Genomic DNA, 18,563 nt, shown 5'->3' with positions numbered 1-18,563 from the left:
TTGTTGTTATTGTTGTTGTTTTGAACAGATGAGGAAACTAAGACCCATCAAAGTTGAATAATTTATCCAGGATTGCATAGGTAGTAAAGGAAGGTAGGATTCAAACCCAGGTCCTCCAAAGATCCATCTACTGCCCTTTCCAGGACTCCTGAAGAAAAATGTCTGCCTTTCGCTAACCAAGGCTGGAACTTTAGCAATTCTAGGCCAGATCCTCAGACAGGAAAAATGTCACCCTTGGACCTTCCCCAAAGGATAACTTGGCCTCTGCTTCAGATGTGCTGAAAGCTTTTGTTTCCTAAGGAGATCACAGAATAGGGCTGCTGAGATCAGTAGTCCAGGGCTCGCCTGAGATGATCTCAAGTGGTATAGCCAAAACCAAGCCGCCATAAAATCGCGAGCTCCATTTAGCAAACATGTCTTAAGGGTTTACTGTTTGCAGGACACTCAGCATTTTCTCTCTCCTGTCTCTTTAATATCCAAATTGCCTGCTCTTGCTGGAACCACCATCAGCTTCCTATTGAACAGGTAAAGAGCTTTTGTTATTTTGCCATTTTGGTTTCCACAAATTCATCTCCCAGCTACCTTTTTACTCGATCCTCTGCTCTTCTTGACTCTTTTCAGCTCATGCATGTCATCTTTTCCCCACCCCTCGCTCCGTTAATTATTTTCCATTTATGTTGTATTTATGTTGTTTGTGCATAGTGTTTCCATGCTGTGTCTCCCCCATTAGACTCTGAACTCCGTGAGAGTATGGACTGTCTCTCACCTTTCTTTATGTCCCTAGAGCTTACCACTGTGCTTGGCACAATAGGAGATGTTCATTAAATATTTCTAGACTGACAGATTGCCTGGTGGTGAAAGGACAACCCTAGGTGTGAGTGAGACCACAAAACTCAGCAGCCATAACGCTTGACAGAAATCGTGGTCCCGTGGGTCTACCACATTGGAGGAAATTGTCAGACCAACTGTTCATAAAAAGGTCTTGCCCTAAAGGCCATCTACCTCTCTTCTCTTGTCCCTTTTACTCTGCTGTTGATATGCCCCATCTATGGTCTGAAGAAAGTAATTTGTGGTTTCTTGAGGGTAAGGATTAAGTCTTATTTACCAGCCCTTGCATGTAGCAGGTATAGTAGAGGTACTGCTTATTTGCTTTATAAGTAACTATTATATACCAAGTTGGCACTATGGGGATGCAAAGATGAATGAGATACGTCCAGCTTAAAAGAATGTTTATTCTATTAAGAAATATTTTGTTGTTCAGTAATTTCAGTTGTGTCCAACTCTTTGTGACCCCATTTGCGGTTTTCAAAGTGAAGATAATGGAGTGGTTTGCCATTTCCCTCTCCAGCTCATTTAACAGATGAAGAAACTGAGGCAAGCAAGATTGAATGACTTATATAGGGTCACACAGCTAAAAGTGTCTGAGGCTAGATTTGAACTCAAATCTTCCTGACTCCCAGAATGGTGTTCTATCCACGCTACCTAGCTGCCCTAAGAAATACGGGACATGGAAACAAGGTCCATGGAGAAGTAACAAGGCAGAATGCAGAAGTTCCCAACCTTTTTCAGTCCCCTACCCCCCTGAATTTCAGTAAATCTTCCCTTATTCCCTTCTCACTATTAAAGGAAATAAATTCTAGAGTTGATCATGCATATGCACATAAGAAATTAAATTAAGAGATTTAATTTTTCATAATAGAAATTTTATTCAGTATATAACATTTTATTATCCTAAAGTTTCTAAATGTTTACCAAATCTGTCAGATAAATTGATGAAGCCAACTCTTGATTCTTTTTCGTGTCAACCAAGAGTTTTATTCTTGGTACAGGTTTTTAAAGAAATAAGATAGTAAAACGTCCATTCTCTGATTTTTGTGTCATATTTTGAATTTGCTTGAGAATGGACTGAGAATCTTAATTCAGCAAGACCAATTGTTACAAATGGAATTAAGGTTTTTAATTAAAATCTCTCTCTCTCTCTCTCTCTCTCTCTCTCTCTCTCTCTCTCTCTCTCTCTCTCTCTCTCTCTCTTTTTTTTGGTGAGGCAATTGGGTTTAAGTGACTTGCCCAGAGTCACACAGCTAGTGAGTCCGAGGCTGGATTTGAACTCAGGTCCTCCTGACTCCAGGGCCAGTGCTCTATCCACTGAGCCACCTAGCTGCCACAGAATTAAAGTCTTATAAGCACCCTCAGTAAGAATGGGAGAAACTCCTCCCAGGGCATACCCCAAATTTTGTAACTTCATTGATTAAAAATCAGTTAAGAGTTTCTAGTTATCACAAACCCCAATTAGCTCATCTTCCACTGGGTCATTGTCGCTGATTTTTGCTACTTTAGTATATCCAAATCTCATTAATTTGGTTTTTGTTCATAGGAATGATTCCTACCAACTAGTCCTTTCAAATTACATACCTGCACTAGAAAGTTCCTTCCCTTTCCTCTCCTACTTGTACCTCCTCACTGTTTTCTATACAATCCACAAACATTTTCACTAACATTAATGCTTGTGGAATATTTCAATTGGATGATACAGTTATTTGCCAAATAAAAGCTAGCAAATATTCAATGTATGTCCTTGACAAGTTCCCCATACACCTCAAAAATGTTGTTGTTCAGTTGTTTTTCAGTCATGTCTGACTCTTCATGACACCATTTGGGGTTATCTTGGCAAAGATATTGGAATAGTTTGCCATTTCCTTCTCCAGCTCATTTTACAGGTGAGGAAACTGAGGCAAACAGGGCTAAGTGATTTGTGCAGGGTCACATAGCTAGTAAGTGTCTGAGGCTGGATTTGAACTCAGAAAGATGAGTCTTTTTGACTCCAGGCCCAGCACTCTGCACCACCTAGCTGCTCCCCTTCAGCGATATACATTCCCCAGGTCTGAAACTGCAGACTGGGTCTGAACCCTACTTCATGTACTTACTATTTAGGTTTCATTAGACAAGTCAAGTCAGTAAATACTAAGCACCTACTATGTGCAAGTGCTACATGCTGAAGACACAAAGAAAGGCAAAATATAATCCCTGCCCTCAAGGAGCTCACAGACTAATGGGAATTCAGTCTCAGTTTCTTTATCTGTGAAATTGGAATAATAATATCTTCAACCTCACAACCTTGTTGGGAGGCTCAAATGAGAGAATTCCTCAAATCCTGAAATCTTGGCTTTACCCTGAAGGAAAACTTGGAGAAATGTCTTTGCCTATCTTGGTCTACATTCATTTTACCAAGGGAGAAAATGCATGGATCTGGAATTGGACCAGAGGTATTTGGCCTCAATACCTATGAGGTGTTCAGTATTCCTAAGTAGAAATTTTTTAAATGATCAATTTTCAATGGTCAAATGAAAATTACAGCCAGCTGAGAGCAAGAATAAGACATAGAATAAGACCAGTACAAGTTTTGGGGACTTCCTACCAAGATGGCTGTCTCCATGAGAGGCAAGATGCCCAGTTCCCACAAACCAGCTCCAGAAAAACCCTGAAATTTATAGCAGGTAAATAATTATTAAGAAGTCCAATGAGGACTACAGTAAGTGACTTCTTTTACCTACCCCCAAAATACACAAAAAGTCAGCCAGAAGCCTATGGGCTACAGGAAAGGGCGCCCCTCTGATAAAGGAAATGGAAGCTTGCATGGCCCTGCCTCACTTAAATCCAATTCACTTGCAAGTCAACATATCACCTTCCTGATGTCATTGGTCCTATTTGAGAATGAAGGATGAACAAGTTGACCAGAGATGGAATATGTGTAACCTCCATGGCTCTGTGTCCAGAGACAGCAAAAGTGGACCGCTCCCCTGAGAAAACATCGTAGTAGTCAGAAAGCCCCAGCATGGGTACTTCAGAAGACCCAGAAAGTGGCCAGTTACCAGCACAGTGCTACAAGGCTCAGACCAGAACAGCCCAGGCCCATGGGGTTTGCAGTCTCTCTGATCCTTTATCCTGAGATGCCAGAAAAGACCCTGGAGATCCATTGTTCTGAACCTCAAAGATTTAGGAGGAGTCAAATCGAAAATCAGAGCAAAAACCCAAGGGACCCAAGGGTGAGGCCAAGTGGGGCTGACCACAAAAGCATAGTAGGGGGCAAGATTAATCCTGGCATAAATGCCCAATTCAGGAATGAGAGATGAGTAAATCAAAGAAAATACCAACCAACATTAAAAATCACAGTAAACCTAACATAACAACTGAAAGCAGAGGCTCAAAGAAAAAAAAAATGGATTTTCCACAAGCGCTACATAAATACCTAGAAGAAATGAAGCAAAAGATTTTTTAAAATGAAATAAAAACTCTTGAGAAAAGAATTGGAAGGAAAATAAATATCTTAAAAGAGAAAGTAGTAAACCGTACTCAAGGAATGAAATCCCTCAAGACTAGAAGAGACTAAATAAAAATCAACGGCTCCCTGAGGCAGCAAGAAATATTAAGACAAAGTCAGAAGATTGAAAAGTAGAAAAAAATGTAAGATATTTTATATCAAAAGCAACTCACTTGAAAAACAAGTCAAGGAGAGACAATTTAAGAATCATTGGACTCCCTGAAGAACATGATTTTTTACAAAGGTTACACACAGAAGATAAAATGAACAGTTTTGATTGCATAAAACTTAAAAGTTTTTGCAGAAACAAATCCAATGAAGCTAGGATTGTAAAGTTAAGAGTTAGCTGAAGGGGGGGAAAGGCTTTGCAGCAAGTTTCTCTGATGAACATCCATTTCCAAGATCTATAAGGAACTGATTAAAATTTATAAGAATAAGAGCCATAAATGGTCTAAGGATATGTGCAGACAGTTCTCACAGGAAGAAATCCAAGCTGTCTATGGCATATGAAAAATTGGTCTACATCACTGATAAGAAGAGAAAGTAACTCTAAGGTTTCATCTTACATCCACCAGAATGTCAAAGATGACGAAAGAGAAAGACAGGGAAAGTTGGAGGAGCTGTGGGAAAACAGGTACGTTGATGCACTGTTGGGGGAGTTGTGAACTGGTACAGCCATTTGGGAAAATTACATGGAACTACGCTTCAAAAATTACTAAACATTTTTTCCAGTGAGGAGGCAAGAGGGAAATAGGAGTGGGAAAAATAAATGCTCAATAACTGAAAAAATATATATTTAAAAGAAGACTACAGGATTGGTTGAGGAAACTGGGGGTAGAGTGAGGGAGTGGGCACACCCAACAACACAGAAAACAGCTCCATCCGTTTCATCATCTCCACCTGGATGTCCCAATAGCCCCCTCAAACCCCACACATCCAAAGTTAACTCATCTTCCCTTCTTCATTTTTGACCTCCTTGCTTCTGATGACAGCATAACAATCCTTCAAGGTCCTCAGGCACAAAACCTTGGAGTTTTTGAACTGTTTCCCTCATTTTGCCCATCCAAACAGTTACCAGTTCTTGTCCGTTCTACCTTCACAGTATCTCCCCCATCCTCTTCCATTCTCACCACCACCATCGTTCAAGTCTTCATCAGGGTCATAGATCTAGACTATCTAGACCCCAGAGGCCATCTAGTCCAACAGTCTGATATCACAGGTAAGGAAAGTGAGGTCTCTAGAGGGTAGGTGATTTGCTCAAGGTCATCTAAGAAGTACGTTGCAGAGATAGGATACTAAGTCGTGTCCTATGACTTCAGAGTCCTTGGGAAGGTTCCATTCCACCACTGGCAACCACTTCCTTCCTTACTTCTATCTGAACTATTGTAATACCCCTTCTTTTCCCATCTATCTTTCACATTGCAGTTAAAATACACAGCTCTGCTTATGCTACTTCCTGATGTTAAAAAACAAAAATCTTCAGTGGCTCATCTTTGCATGAGAAATCTAATCCAGTTTGGCATTCAAGATTCTCTGCAATCTGGTTCTGACCCCTCTTTCTAGTCATATTCTGTACTACTCCTCTTCATGTATTTTCCCCTCTAGCCAAATGGGACCACTTGGTTTTCCACCATCTTGTCCTGACCTCTGCTGCCTGCTTTTATTTCCCCCACCCCTCACGCCTGAAACAGACACTGTTCTGAATCACCATCTATCAAATCCTCCCCTTCTTCAAAGATCAGGTCCTACTTCCTCCAATAGTCATTTGCCCCAGATCTTTCTTTTTTCTTTTCTTCATCTTTGTCCTGTTCTACCTATGTGACTATCAATCAGCAAGCTTTTATCAAGGACCTGCTATGTGCCAGGCATTGTGCTAGGTTCTGGGGATGCTAATACAAAAGGTAACTTCAATGAGTTTACAATTTATTGGCACAGGGGTTCTTAACAAGGAGTCTAAGAACTTTTTTAAAGATAGATATTTAGACATAACTACATTTTTATATAATTGGTTTCCTTCGTAATCATATGTATTTAATTTTATGCATTTAAAAACACTGTCCTTAGAAGGCTTCACCAAAGTTTAAAAAAAAAAGTGGGCTCTTGGTCTTCAGCAGACTGCCAAAATGGTCAATAATACAAAAAAGACTAAGAACTCTTGGACTAGGAAGATGCGGCATATTCATAGATAAGTAAATTTGGAATATGATATATATGATGATCGAGGGATGGAAGCAGAGTGTGGGGAGAAATATAATAAACCTTATTTTAGGCCTAGATAAAACATGGGCTGGGGACGCACAAGTGTTCCAGCACTACTGGCCCATACTCTATGTGTTCTTGTTCAGTCGTTTTTCAATTGTGTCCAACTCTTCGTGGCCCCGTTTGGGGTTTTCCTGGCAAAGATAGTGGAATGGTTTGCCATTTCCTTCTGCAGCCCATTTTACATGTGAGGGAACTGAGGCAAACAGGGTTAAATGACTTGCCCAGGGTCATACAACTGGTAATTGTCTGAGGCCAGATTTTAACTCAGGAAGAGGAGTCTTCCTAACTCTAGGCTTGATACTCTATCCACCATGCCACCTGGCTCTCCCACATTCTATGTACTTCAATGCTAAAAGCACTATAGAAATATGAGTTATGGGTAATAATAGGCCAGTACTAGTGTTACAGTAGAACCAGACCACCATGTGTGGTCACATTTTTGTGGGAAAATAGGCCACAGGAGATGACAGCCACACAGAAGGAGTGGGGATTCCTCCTTCTTCCATCCTCGGACAGTTGTGAAGCAAAAGGACTATTCTTGTGAAGCTATCTGTTGAGGGGGTGGGAGATGAAGAGAGAGTATTGTGTGAACTGCTCTGGGGTGAAGGGCGTGGTGTGCAGAGCTCACTAGGAAAGCCAAAAGACAGGAAGGGAGACAGAAAGAGGCTTGGTGGCTGAACAAAGCCCAGGGTGGGCCAATTGGATGGAGGCTCAGAGAAGGATTGGAACGTACTATAAAGAACTGTGAAGTAAAGGGCAAACCAAGGATTTCCATGGGCAGAGCCCAGGAGACAACAGCTTAGTCATCATATCAGATGGCTTCGAGGAAAGTAGTTTCAACCTGAGGCCAAAAAGGGTGGATCTGTGGCACTGAAAGAAAAAAAGCCCAGCTTCCCCAGGGATCTAGAGAGCCAACTGAGAGAAAGAAACAGTCTGGCAAAGCCTGGAAGTGAAAGAAGCGGGACAAGCATGAACACAGACCCTGTGGATTAAAAAGGGGGCCTGTGGGCTTGAGGGTCAACCAAATGAGTGACCGAAGACTAATATCAGCTATGTCTGGTTTGCGTCCTAGAGACTAAGGGGCATTGCCAGTGAAGAAGAGACATAGGAGAGAAAGGCAGGACTCAGGAGCCCAGACATCAACAGAGAAAACCCTTCTCCAAGACTCTCCCAACCCTATACGCTGGTCCCCTCAAAACGCTCACATTCTTCTGCTCAGTTTTCTTTTCCCTTAGGTAAATGAACCAGAAACTGGTAAGTGAACTAGTAACAAGGAACCCCCTTCTTTTTGGGAGAAATCCGAAAGGGACAACGAGAAGGTTCCATTAGGCCATACCTCAACCAGGCAATAGTGTTTCCATTTTAAAAGGGGACACATTTATTGACAAGCTATTGTTCATTGCTTGTCTTTAGCTTCCAAAGAGGACTGATAACATCATGGGGTAATGTCTTGACTTGCTTGTGAATTGGATTTAAGTGAGGCAGAGTTGCAAAGTCATCAGCCTCACTGTCTCTTCCAGAGTCATCAAAGTGCATTGGCAGGACAAAAGTCAAGACAATGAACAAGCTAATCCATCTGTGGGTGGGAGGAAACATGATGCTAGGGGTAGAGGGCTGAATTTGGAATCAGAGAACCTGGGTTCAGACCCTAGTTCTGACACTACCTGTACAGCATCGGGAAAGTTACCTTAACCTGCCTGAATCTGTTTCCTCATCTGTACAATGAGGGGGTTAGAAAAGATGACCTCAAAGGTTGCTCCCAGCTCTATATCTGAGATGCTCTGATCCTAAGGGAAGGAGAACATACTACTTAGACCTGGAAGGAAACTTTGAGGTCATCTAGGACAACCCACTAATTTCAGAGCTGAGGATTTTACTTTCTCTGGCCAAGGAAGGTATACAAGTAATAAGTAGCAGAGCTGAGATTGAAACCCAGAAAGTCTTCTGACTCCAAATTCAGTGTTCATTCCATTGTAACACTCTACCTCAAAAGGAAGAAATGGAGGGTTAACAGACTAGCTCCCAAAAATTCTTGACCCCAGGTTCATGGTATGGTGTATTTGGCACCATGGAGACATGGAGGTACAGTGTAAAGAGTTTTTATTTTTCCTTTGAATGTGGAGACATGAGACCTAAGTTTGGGTCCTACCTCTGCCATTTACTACCTGTAGGAATAAGAGCAAGTCATTTAAATCTTTGGGTCTCAGTTCTCTCACCCTTGAAAAGAGGGCAATGGAGTAGATGGGGCCTCTGGGGTCCAGTCCATCTCTGTAGCTAATGATCCTGTACGTAGGAGGAAATCAGGAGAATTCCAGTATTGCTGATGACGTTAGATGACCTGGTACAAATTACTTAACATTTCTGGGCTTCCCATTTCCCCATCTATAAAATGAGAGGATTAACAGAACCTTCCATCTAGTCTCTGGAAACATTTCAGCCTCCCAGTTCTACCATGATTTGTGATTTCTTTAACAGTATGGAGATTCCCTCTCCCAATACAGATTTCAGTTATTTTAGGTTTCAGCAGATAGTTTTCAGGAATTTCTGGGGCCAAAAGAGGACTCATAGTTTGATGTCCTTCCTTCTAGTTGGACACCAGGAATACTTTCATAGGATGGTCTCTGGACAATAGCCATAATCTTTAGGCCTGTTTCCAAAACCTTGTCCAGCGGCAGGAGGACTAATCTCAGAGTCATGAGGCTTGTTTTTAAATCCTGTCTCTGCTGACAAGGTTTCATCTGTAAAATGAGGGGGCTATCCCAGACAGACTCTAAGGTCTTTTCCAGGTCTGAATCTATGTCCCCATGACCTGCCAAAGTTTTATACCCTGATATCATAGCCTTCAGAAACCAGGGTCACCTTCATACCATTGGGTTTTGTCCTTCTTTCTCAAAGAAGACCAAAATATATGTGGGTCAATATACAGTGTGTCTGACTATGGCTTATTAGACCAATACAAGGTCACCAGGCTCTATCGAAGGTCAGGCACAAATAGTCTATATGAACTTTTGGAATGGAGTTTTGGGAAAACATACAAAATAGAAAAAATGAATAATAATTTGAGTTTTTCCTTAAGTAAGAGGTATCCCAGCCCCCCAAGCTGCAATTAGTAATACTCTATGCTCTGATACCTTTGTCAGGTGAGAATGACTTTTTGATTGAGTTATAAAATTAATCCATCATCAAAAGTGTAAAATGGGTGAACAATTCCTAGACATCTCTATTGAATCAAGTAAGCAAGTAAACCAGAGTTGGGAAGGAGTGAAATACTTTGAACTACTGGAAAAAAATCAACGATGAAATGTATTGAGATTAGTTGAAAGTATTATACACACCTTAGGGCCTGTGTATATCAGAGAAGGAGATTCCAACAAGAGCATTCCCCAAGCTGCTTCAAGACTTAAGCTTTCAGCCTACTTTGAGGAGCCAGATCCTTGTACCTGTACCCAGAGGGCAGTAAAACCAGATGGGCTACCATCTTTACCATCCCCCAACTCCTCACTGGCATGGTCAGTGGAAAGACTGGACAGGGAGCAAACAATGCCTCCAGCCCAGCTGGCAGTTGAGAGTGGACAGACAAGGCATCATGCCTTCAGAGTGCATAGCCTCAGGACCCTTCATCAGCTTCAAACTCTTGGGGCCCAGCAGAGAGCTCCATGCACATTTAAGGGGAGCTTCATGATTATTCCAGGAAGAGAGAAAATGGCTTCCATTCAGTGACAAGCTGTGAGTTGCCCTTTCCACATATGCTGGCCAAGCTTAAGCCCACTTTCCCTGGACTTCCTATATTTGTGGGAGGGTTTTTCAGTGGCCCCAAACTTCGGAGTAGAGTTTGGGGGAGGAGGACATGTTGCACCATTGGCTCTTACTATACCTTCTCGGTAAATACTGCTAACTCAAGGCTAATAAAGTATGGCTGGTACATCAATGGAGAGCAATAGTCAGCCACCCTCTGGGGCCCCAAGTGAGGACTGGGAAACATCTCCAGAGAGGATGCTACACTAAGAAAGTGTTGAATATCTAGGAGTCTGAAGAGGAGGAAAATGGGGGTTTGGAAGCTGCCTTCGCTTTCTCCCTGCATGAGGTTTGGCCGGCCCTGATGCTCCCCTCTGACATCATGGGTCAGCCACAGCAACAGCGCGGCTCAGATGGTGAAGAAATGTGTTTCAGGAGCCAGAGTTAAGCAGGAAGCGACTTGGGGAGTAAAGAGAATCCTCCTGGCTCATGCAGTTTTCATTCCCTGACCATTACAAATCAGATAAAGTCATCTGCAAAGATGATTTTTCCTGGGACTGAGTTCAAACAGAAATTTATCACACAGGTCCTCAGTAAAAGACATAGAGTGACACTGTGGAAGATATTTTAAACCATGGTTTTATTTATGAAAGATACAGAAACCTGTTTAACTGGGTGATTCTATATTAAATCTCTAATGAAGCCAGGAGGCCTAACATTAATCGCAATGAAGGCATTTCTGCCAGGGTCTAAAAGAATGCGTTCTGAATACTCAGCCTCCTGGTTATATAGCAATGCAGGAACATAATTCAGAGAGTATAGATGAATGGATCGTTAGCATGTCATTAGATATTCATATGCTCGCTCTCTCTTTTTTCTTCTCCCTCCCTCTTCCTCCCTTTTTCCTCTCTCCCCTTTTTCCTCCCTCCCCCTCTCTACTCTCTATCTCCAAATGAGCTCCTAACTAGCAGGTGTTGGACCTTCAATTCATAATCAAATCATCTAACAAGTATCCAAGGGCCCCTAGGTGGCACAGTGAATAGGGTGCTAGGCCTGGAGTCAGGAAGACTAATCTTCCCGAGTTCAAATCTGGCCTCAATCACCTACTAGCTGTGTGACCCTGGGCAAGTCACTTCATCCTGTTTGCCTTAGTTTCCTCATCTGTAAAATAACCTGGAGAATGAAATGTCAAACCACTCCAATACTTTTGCCAAGAAAACCCCAAATGGGGTCATAAAGAGTCAGACATTACTGAAAAATAACACAACAACAACAAATATCCGCGGTGCATATCATGTATGTTTTTTACTAAAGTGAGAACCATAAGTTTTGGGTACCAGACAAGAAGGAGGAAAATCTGCCATTCTATTGTGAAAGTTGAAGAATCAGACTTGTATTTCTTGCCCAGACAGAAGGGCCAACCCACATCAGCATGGGTGTGGGTAGTGGAGAGGGGGAGGAAGGAAGGAGGAGGGAAGGTGACTATATTTCCCTTTTATTTTTTTCCAGAAAGAGTTTCTCAAGCTCTCATGTTACTAATTAATTGATATAATAATTCTCTATTACATTATATAATATGAAAGAGATTGTTTAAATCTCAAAAAATTATTAAGACAATTACCTATTCTTTCCCCAAAGAAACTCAGCGTGAACCTAGTATGTCTTATTTCCAGAAGAGTTACCTTCTTTGGAATCCTCTAGGTTGAGTCAGCTACAAAGAGCACCCATGCATACTGTCAACATTCTGTCAACAATCTCTGGGCAAAGGCTCACTTTAGGCATTCAGTCAGCATTTATTAAGCACCTACTATGTGCTCAGTATTGTGTTGGGCGCTGGGATACAAACAAAATGAGACAATCTCTGACCTCATGAAGCTTACATAATATAGGGAGACACATGTACAGTATGCAAATGTGTAAATGTGTGTAGAATAAATGCTGCTGGGCATGAAGAGGCATACCTGTAATCTTAGCTACCAAGAAGGCTAAGACCGGTGGATCTCGAGCTCAGGAGTTATGAGCTACATTGGACTATCTGCCAATCAGATGTCCGCACTAAGTTTGGCATTAATGTGGTGAGTGCTTGGAAGCAGGGAGCCACCAGGTTGCCTAAGGAAGGGTGAATCGATCTGGGCTGGAAACAGGTCAACACTCCTACACTGATCAGTAGAGGAATCAGGCCACGAGGAGCCCCTTCTCTTCTAACTTGGACAAGAGCAAGAGTCCCCTAATACACCCACCCACACCCACCCACCCACATACACACACACACACAAATCTATCTAAATATGTATATACATATGCATGTGTATATATACACAAATATATACATATATGTATGTGTACATATACACATGCGTGTATGTATACATAAGTGTGTGTATATATACACACGCACATATATGTAGACAACGAGGTAGAACAATAGAGAGAGCATTGGCTGTGGAGTCAGGAGGACTTGAGTTCAAATCTGGCCTCAGATACTTTCTAACTGTGTCACCCTGGGCAAGTCACTTAACTCCAATTGCCTCTCCTCCCAAAATTATATGTATATGCAAAATATATACAAAATTATGCATATCACGATCTCGCCGCACAATTTCATCCTATGCAACTTCTGTCCACACCTTACCAGGCAGCTGGGTGGCTCCATGGTGCACAGAGCACTGGACCTGGAGTCAGGAAGGCGTGAGTTCAAATGCAGCCTCAGACACTTAACTAGTTCTATGATGCTGGACATGTCACTAAAAAGTAAAATATAAAAATTTTAGAAATTATGTTTGCTTCAGTTTTCTCATCTGTAAAATAGGAATGATGATGATGATGATGACGGTGATAACAACACCTACCTCTGAGGGTTGTCGTGAGGATCAAAGGAGACAAGAATTGCAATGTACTTAGCACAGTGGCTGGCACACAGTAAATGCTGCATAAATATTATTATTATTATCGTCATCAGTCCTCCATATAGAATCGGCCCAGCTTCCTAGAGGCCTAACTCTGCTTTCTGTGTCCTGAGGATACTAGTGTGCCACACGTACCATCTACCTGAGTGTGCTGAGGAGCACACACACACACACACACACACACACACACACACACACACACACACACACACACACACACTCTCTCTCTCTCTCTCTCTCTCTCTCTCACAAGATTAAGGTCTGGGATGGTTAGAACCTTTACTTGGTTGACTTCCAAGTTGGATACTGACCTGGGTTGAGTCTCTCTCCACCTGCCACCTCCACAAAGCTGGGAAGGATTTCTAGTGCAGAGAAGAGTTTTTTGCAGCTCTCCCCAACCCCCAAACCCTGTGGCCATTGTGTGTATGCAGAAAGATTCTGAGATGTCGCAGGAATCCAACATCCTTCCAGCCGGCTGATGCCTCCTGGGAGTGACATTTGGCCTCCTGACGCCTCTCTTAACCTTAGCTTCCCAGGATAAGAAGCCTGTTGTCAAGGAAATCTCAGAAGGTATGTTATAGATATTAGGATTAGAGCCCCCTACTTTCCCAAGACCTTTGGAGTCCATCCCTAGGTGAGGAAGCAGTCTTGGCCCCACTTCCAGACCTAAAGCTAAAAATATTTCCAAAATCACGTGAGTGTTTTTGCATTGAATTTAGCTAGGTGGCCAGATGGTGGTGTGGGTGACTCACTGATTCTCGGAGGCTGGTTTGGTATCCCAGGGGCAACAGACTGTTCATGAAATGGAGAATGAATTATCCCCATTGAGGGTAGAGGGGTGGCAGGGAGAGAGATTTGGGGACAGGTACAGGAGCAGAGAAAGGCAGCCTCTCTTTTCTCTATCCTCAGGCCTTTGGGCCCAGGAAAATGGGTAAGGGAATGATGGTTAATGAGTTGTCTTTTAGCTTGTCCAGAGGCCTCCAGACTTTAGGCCCAAGGCAGGACTGAATTGGGAAGGTTTTCCTGGACTAAATAAAACCAGCTACAAGGGGAAAAGGATCTGTTCAGGGAAGCAGGGAAGAAGGGAGAAAGGGTGTGGATATAGAAAAGCTAGTTGTTTTCAAAGGGAAAACTTTGCTTGGGAATAACCATAGAGATGATTATTAGCATGGTGCCTGACTCAAGAAGGGTTAGCCAGTGTGTGAATGCTAAGACAACATCACTGATTCATTCTATGGCCACTGGGCCTATAGGAATGAGGACTGCCCTGTACTGCAGGACATGGGTGGGAGAAAGGTGAAGGAGGTGGAGACACTGGAAAATGGGGGTAGGGTGCAATGGATGTTTGCATTCCCAATGGAATTTGTTTTTTGGCCTAAGGATTTAAGGAAGTTGTTTTCCTTTTGTCTGTGTATCCCCAGCACCTAGTATGGTGCCTTGCTCATGGCAAGGTCTTAAATGCTTGTTGAGTAGAACTGAATTCAATCTGCACAGCTGGGTCTGGGTTTTCATGTTCAGATCCACACCAGGGAGCCACAGGTTGCCAAGCAATGGAGAGCCTGGGTCCCTGTTTAGTTCCATCTAATTCAACAATTACTTGGGGCCAGTCATGGACTCAGCACTGTGCTAGGCACTGTGGAGGGCTGTAAAGGAAACACGGGGCGTGGGACTATTCTAGAAGGAGACAAGACTTAGAAAACTGAGGACATGAGAGATCATGTGAAATAATACATTCCTCAGAGACTCAAGCCATTTCAGCGGGAGTCCTGAGAAGGGCAAGAAGGGTCAGAAAAGGATTCAATAAGAGGGTGGTGGACTGTGCTCAGTAAGCTTCTGCAAGGTTCTGCCTTCGGGGAATGGCAGCAGAGAACCTATGTGTAGGCAGGTTGGTCAAAGGCTGTCTTATATGCCTTGCGTATTTTTGTTGTTGTGTTTGTATTTTTAATAAACCTGAGAGTTAATGACAGGGTATAATCTATGCCCCAGAGAAAAATCTTTTTTTTTTGAGGGGGAGGGAGCATTTTTTTAAGCAGCAAGCTTCAAGATGCCCTTAGCAGAAGGGTGGGTGTTAGTATGTGCATCTCTGTGAATGATACCCCAGACATGGGAGCCCTGATGGACGGCAGTGACATTCTCAGTCTAGCGTGACTTGTTTCTATTCCTGCTCTCTCTGGCTAGTCCCTGATGTAGCCCTGCTGCCTTATCAGTTCACAGAATAGTATGTGACTATAAATTGACTTTGTAGCCAGGAGGGAATACGATTTGCCGCTACGGATGCTGCCGTTGCCATGGAGACGGAAGCCAAGGTGATTGGTCCTCTTTGGACTGTACTACGTTGCTCCTTCTGTGATGGTGAATGCTACCGTCTCCTCAGTCACTCCTCTGACTGCTGACTGTGAGCTAAAACCTAAAGGCAAATTCTCTCCCCCCACCCTTCTTCCTTTTTTTCCCACATTCTGCGTGGGGAAGGGAGGAAAAAAAAAAAAGGAAGAATCAGAGGTGTTCCTAGGTAGCAGAAAGCCAGCCCAGATCACACCATCCAGGCTTGATGTTTGCTGTTCTGCACGTTCTCTAATCTTCCTCCCTGGCTCCTGGGCAGAGCGTAAACCCTTGGTCCCGGGTTCATCTGATGCATGTTTGATGCCACTTGCATCATAGGCTGGCTGGCTTTTCTGTGTTGTTCTCCCAGGCTGAGAGTGAATAAGAGTGCTCACACTCTGAATGCGAATTTTTATCATTTTTTTTTTTTTACTTCTTGCCAGAGTGACCTCTACCCTACCTCCGGTTTATCATAACAAGACAGAAAAAGAGCAAGAGAGAGAAGGGGAAAAAAAACACCCCCCATACAGGATGGCTTGTAGAAGGTGTTATTTGTGAGTATGTTTCTTCTCTGAGCTGGGAGCCCAGCACCTGGGAGGAATACTGTGGATTATCAGAGGGAGATGGGGCTGGAGGCACAACGTGGGCAAAGTGATGTGATGTTTCAGGGTGCGGCAACGGGAAGCGTGAAGGTCTGTTTTGAGCAGCAGCGGTACTGCAGCTTGGACCGTTGGTGCTGTTCATTGGCAGGTGAATTGACCCGTGGACATTCATGCCACAATGGGGTTGAGGCTGTAATAGTAGGATTGAGGATGGTGAGGGTGTTAATGAATCCGCGTGCCAAACTCTAAACCTCTTCTCTGCTCCGTGCGTGGCCAAAAAGAGCAGGGCGGGACCCCCTAGCCCACACTTGATGCCCAGTCCTGCAGGATGAGATCTCTCTGTTATTTTAAATTTAAATATTGCTCCCATATTGCTTTTTTTTTCCGGTATGAAATAACTGCTCCTTAAAAGCCTCCTCAACCTCAGGGAGGTTCGCGACACCGCCTGCTCTGGCTGGGACGTATTGTTGGCGTTGTGGAGGGTGGAAGCCTCTGGATTGTAGGTGTGGAAAGGAGGGAAGGTTCTTGCCTTGCCCACTCCCACCCCCACCCCAACTCAGGGGGTGAAGGGTTTGTCTCAAAACCAGAGCATGTCAGCAGTCCCAGCCCTGCAGCAGAGGCTGCTGGAATGTCATCTTTTATTTCTGAGTTTCAGGGGTGCTTTGCACTGGCTGTTACCCTGCTGAACTGGGAAGCAAGGGATCTGTAGCCAAGGTAAAGGTTGTTAAAGTTTGCATTGTGCTGGTGACATCACACAGCTGGAGTATTTATGGAAACCAAAGCCTCTTGTTTCATTAGGCGACGTGTCCTGGTGGGAGCCAGGGGGGATTAGAGTGCTAAGCCTAATGCTCTAAGATGTCCTTCTTGGGCAGCTGACAAATATGAACAGATACCGTGGGGGTAAAAGATCTCTGCTTTTTTGATCTCTGTCTTGGCATGGTACCCACTAACGCTTAACCTGGCCTGACTACTTTCCCTTGTTATGTCCACTGGGAGACCCGTGCCTTAAGGGTCATGGCCCAGCATCTCTCCCAAATGCTTTTCCCCGCTATAGGATGACTTGCCAATTCCTGGATGCTATTTTGGGCCGTTTCAATTACCCCCAAAATATCCTATCTCAGTGGGAAATGAAGAAAGCCAGCTACGAACAGCAAGAAGCTTCCAAAGGCAGTATAAATGACATAGTGAGGCCCAGGGCAGGTTCCACTCTATCGGGTCCAATTTCAGGCACTGAAGGTGAGGTCTTCTGCTCTCTGAAAGGCAGGAAGGGGACAAGCTTTGGCACTGGCTGCCCATCATTAACAGGAGCCACTGATTTCCTTGCCCCTTCTAGGGTCAGGCATTTTCAGGGTTTATGGACTGACATCAGGAACCCGAATGAATGGATGAAAAAAAATGAGCCGGGCCATAACAAACAATAGTCACAATCTTGCCATTGATCACAAATCCTTACTTAGCAGGCTATTCAAATTGTCTGGTTCAAGTACGTGTGAATGGAGTTATAAACGTGCCTCAGGTGCTGAGTCAGTAGGCTTGTGGTAGGATCCCTGTTTATTATGAACCTCGCTGAGACTGTGATTCGCTATTATATTCCAGGGGAATTTTTGTGTAGGGTGTTATTTTTTCCCCACCCTCATGGAAAAGCCTGGAGGTTTGTTTGTTTATGTGAACAGAAAGCTCTGGATTTTATTTCCTTTCCACAGGGCCTTGGCTCTATTTTTAGAAATGGGTAGTAAGTAAACCCTACCTCGCGGGTCTTCTGTCGCTAAGGGAAGCTGATTTTCCCATACTCCGTGGTGGCACCTTGAACTGGGTTAAGAATCAGAGTGTCGGGAAATTAGCTTTGGGAGGATTCGCACTCGGCAGGTGTGCGCCTGGTAATACATGGAGGGGAAGGGATAATTGTCTGAGAGATCTGGAGAAGGGAAGGCTGGGAACATCTTCTGACTTTAGTCTTAACAGTTTTTATATCATATCCTAACATGCCTTTGGATAGCACCTTCATATAGGTGCTTTACATACTTTCACACATGCATCTTTGCATCTGGTCTTGACCACAGCCTAAATAGAACAAACATTATTACCCTCATTTTGCAGATGAGGAAACTGGGGTTTAACTGCATTCTATCAGATCCTAGATTTGGAATTTAAAGGCCCTTAAAGGTCATCTAATCCAATCTCATTCTTTTTTTTTTTAAACAAATGGAAAAAAAAAAAACCTGTGCCCTAGAGAAGATAAGCGATCTGCCTTAGATCACCTAGGTGGTAAGTCAGGATTTGAACCCAGGTCCTCTGACTCCAAATCCAACACTGCTTCCCTCTATACCATGCTGTGATTTGGAAGTGCAAGGAAACTTTGAGATCACGCAACCCAACCTCCTCCTTTTACATATGAGGAACCCATGGTTCACTGAAGGAAAC

General features: G+C 43.4%; 1 protein-coding gene across 2 annotated transcripts in view; it reads left to right on the top strand.

The window, feature by feature from the left end:
- The first annotated feature begins 15,983 nt into the window (after positions 1–15,983).
- Positions 15,984–18,563, top strand: part of IQSEC1 (IQ motif and Sec7 domain ArfGEF 1) — a 303,399-nt gene continuing 300,819 nt past the window's right edge. Inside the window, exon 1 of one of the 2 annotated variants that reach the window (XM_078152247.1) lies at positions 15,984–16,094. In XM_078152247.1, the coding sequence (XP_078008373.1) occupies positions 16,072–16,094 (23 nt within the window). In that variant the 5' untranslated portion in view covers positions 15,984–16,071. The remainder of the gene's footprint in view (positions 16,095–18,563) is intronic. The other variant, XM_020981235.2, reaches the window with a different exon arrangement.

Source organism: Phascolarctos cinereus, unplaced genomic scaffold (assembly GCF_003287225.1).
Source record: "Phascolarctos cinereus isolate Bilbo 61053 unplaced genomic scaffold, phaCin_HiC Scaffold_4;HRSCAF=312, whole genome shotgun sequence".
NCBI classification, from domain to species: domain Eukaryota; kingdom Metazoa; phylum Chordata; class Mammalia; order Diprotodontia; family Phascolarctidae; genus Phascolarctos; species Phascolarctos cinereus.
Note: the sequence above shows the minus strand (reverse complement) of the source record. Positions and strands in the feature narration are given on the sequence as shown.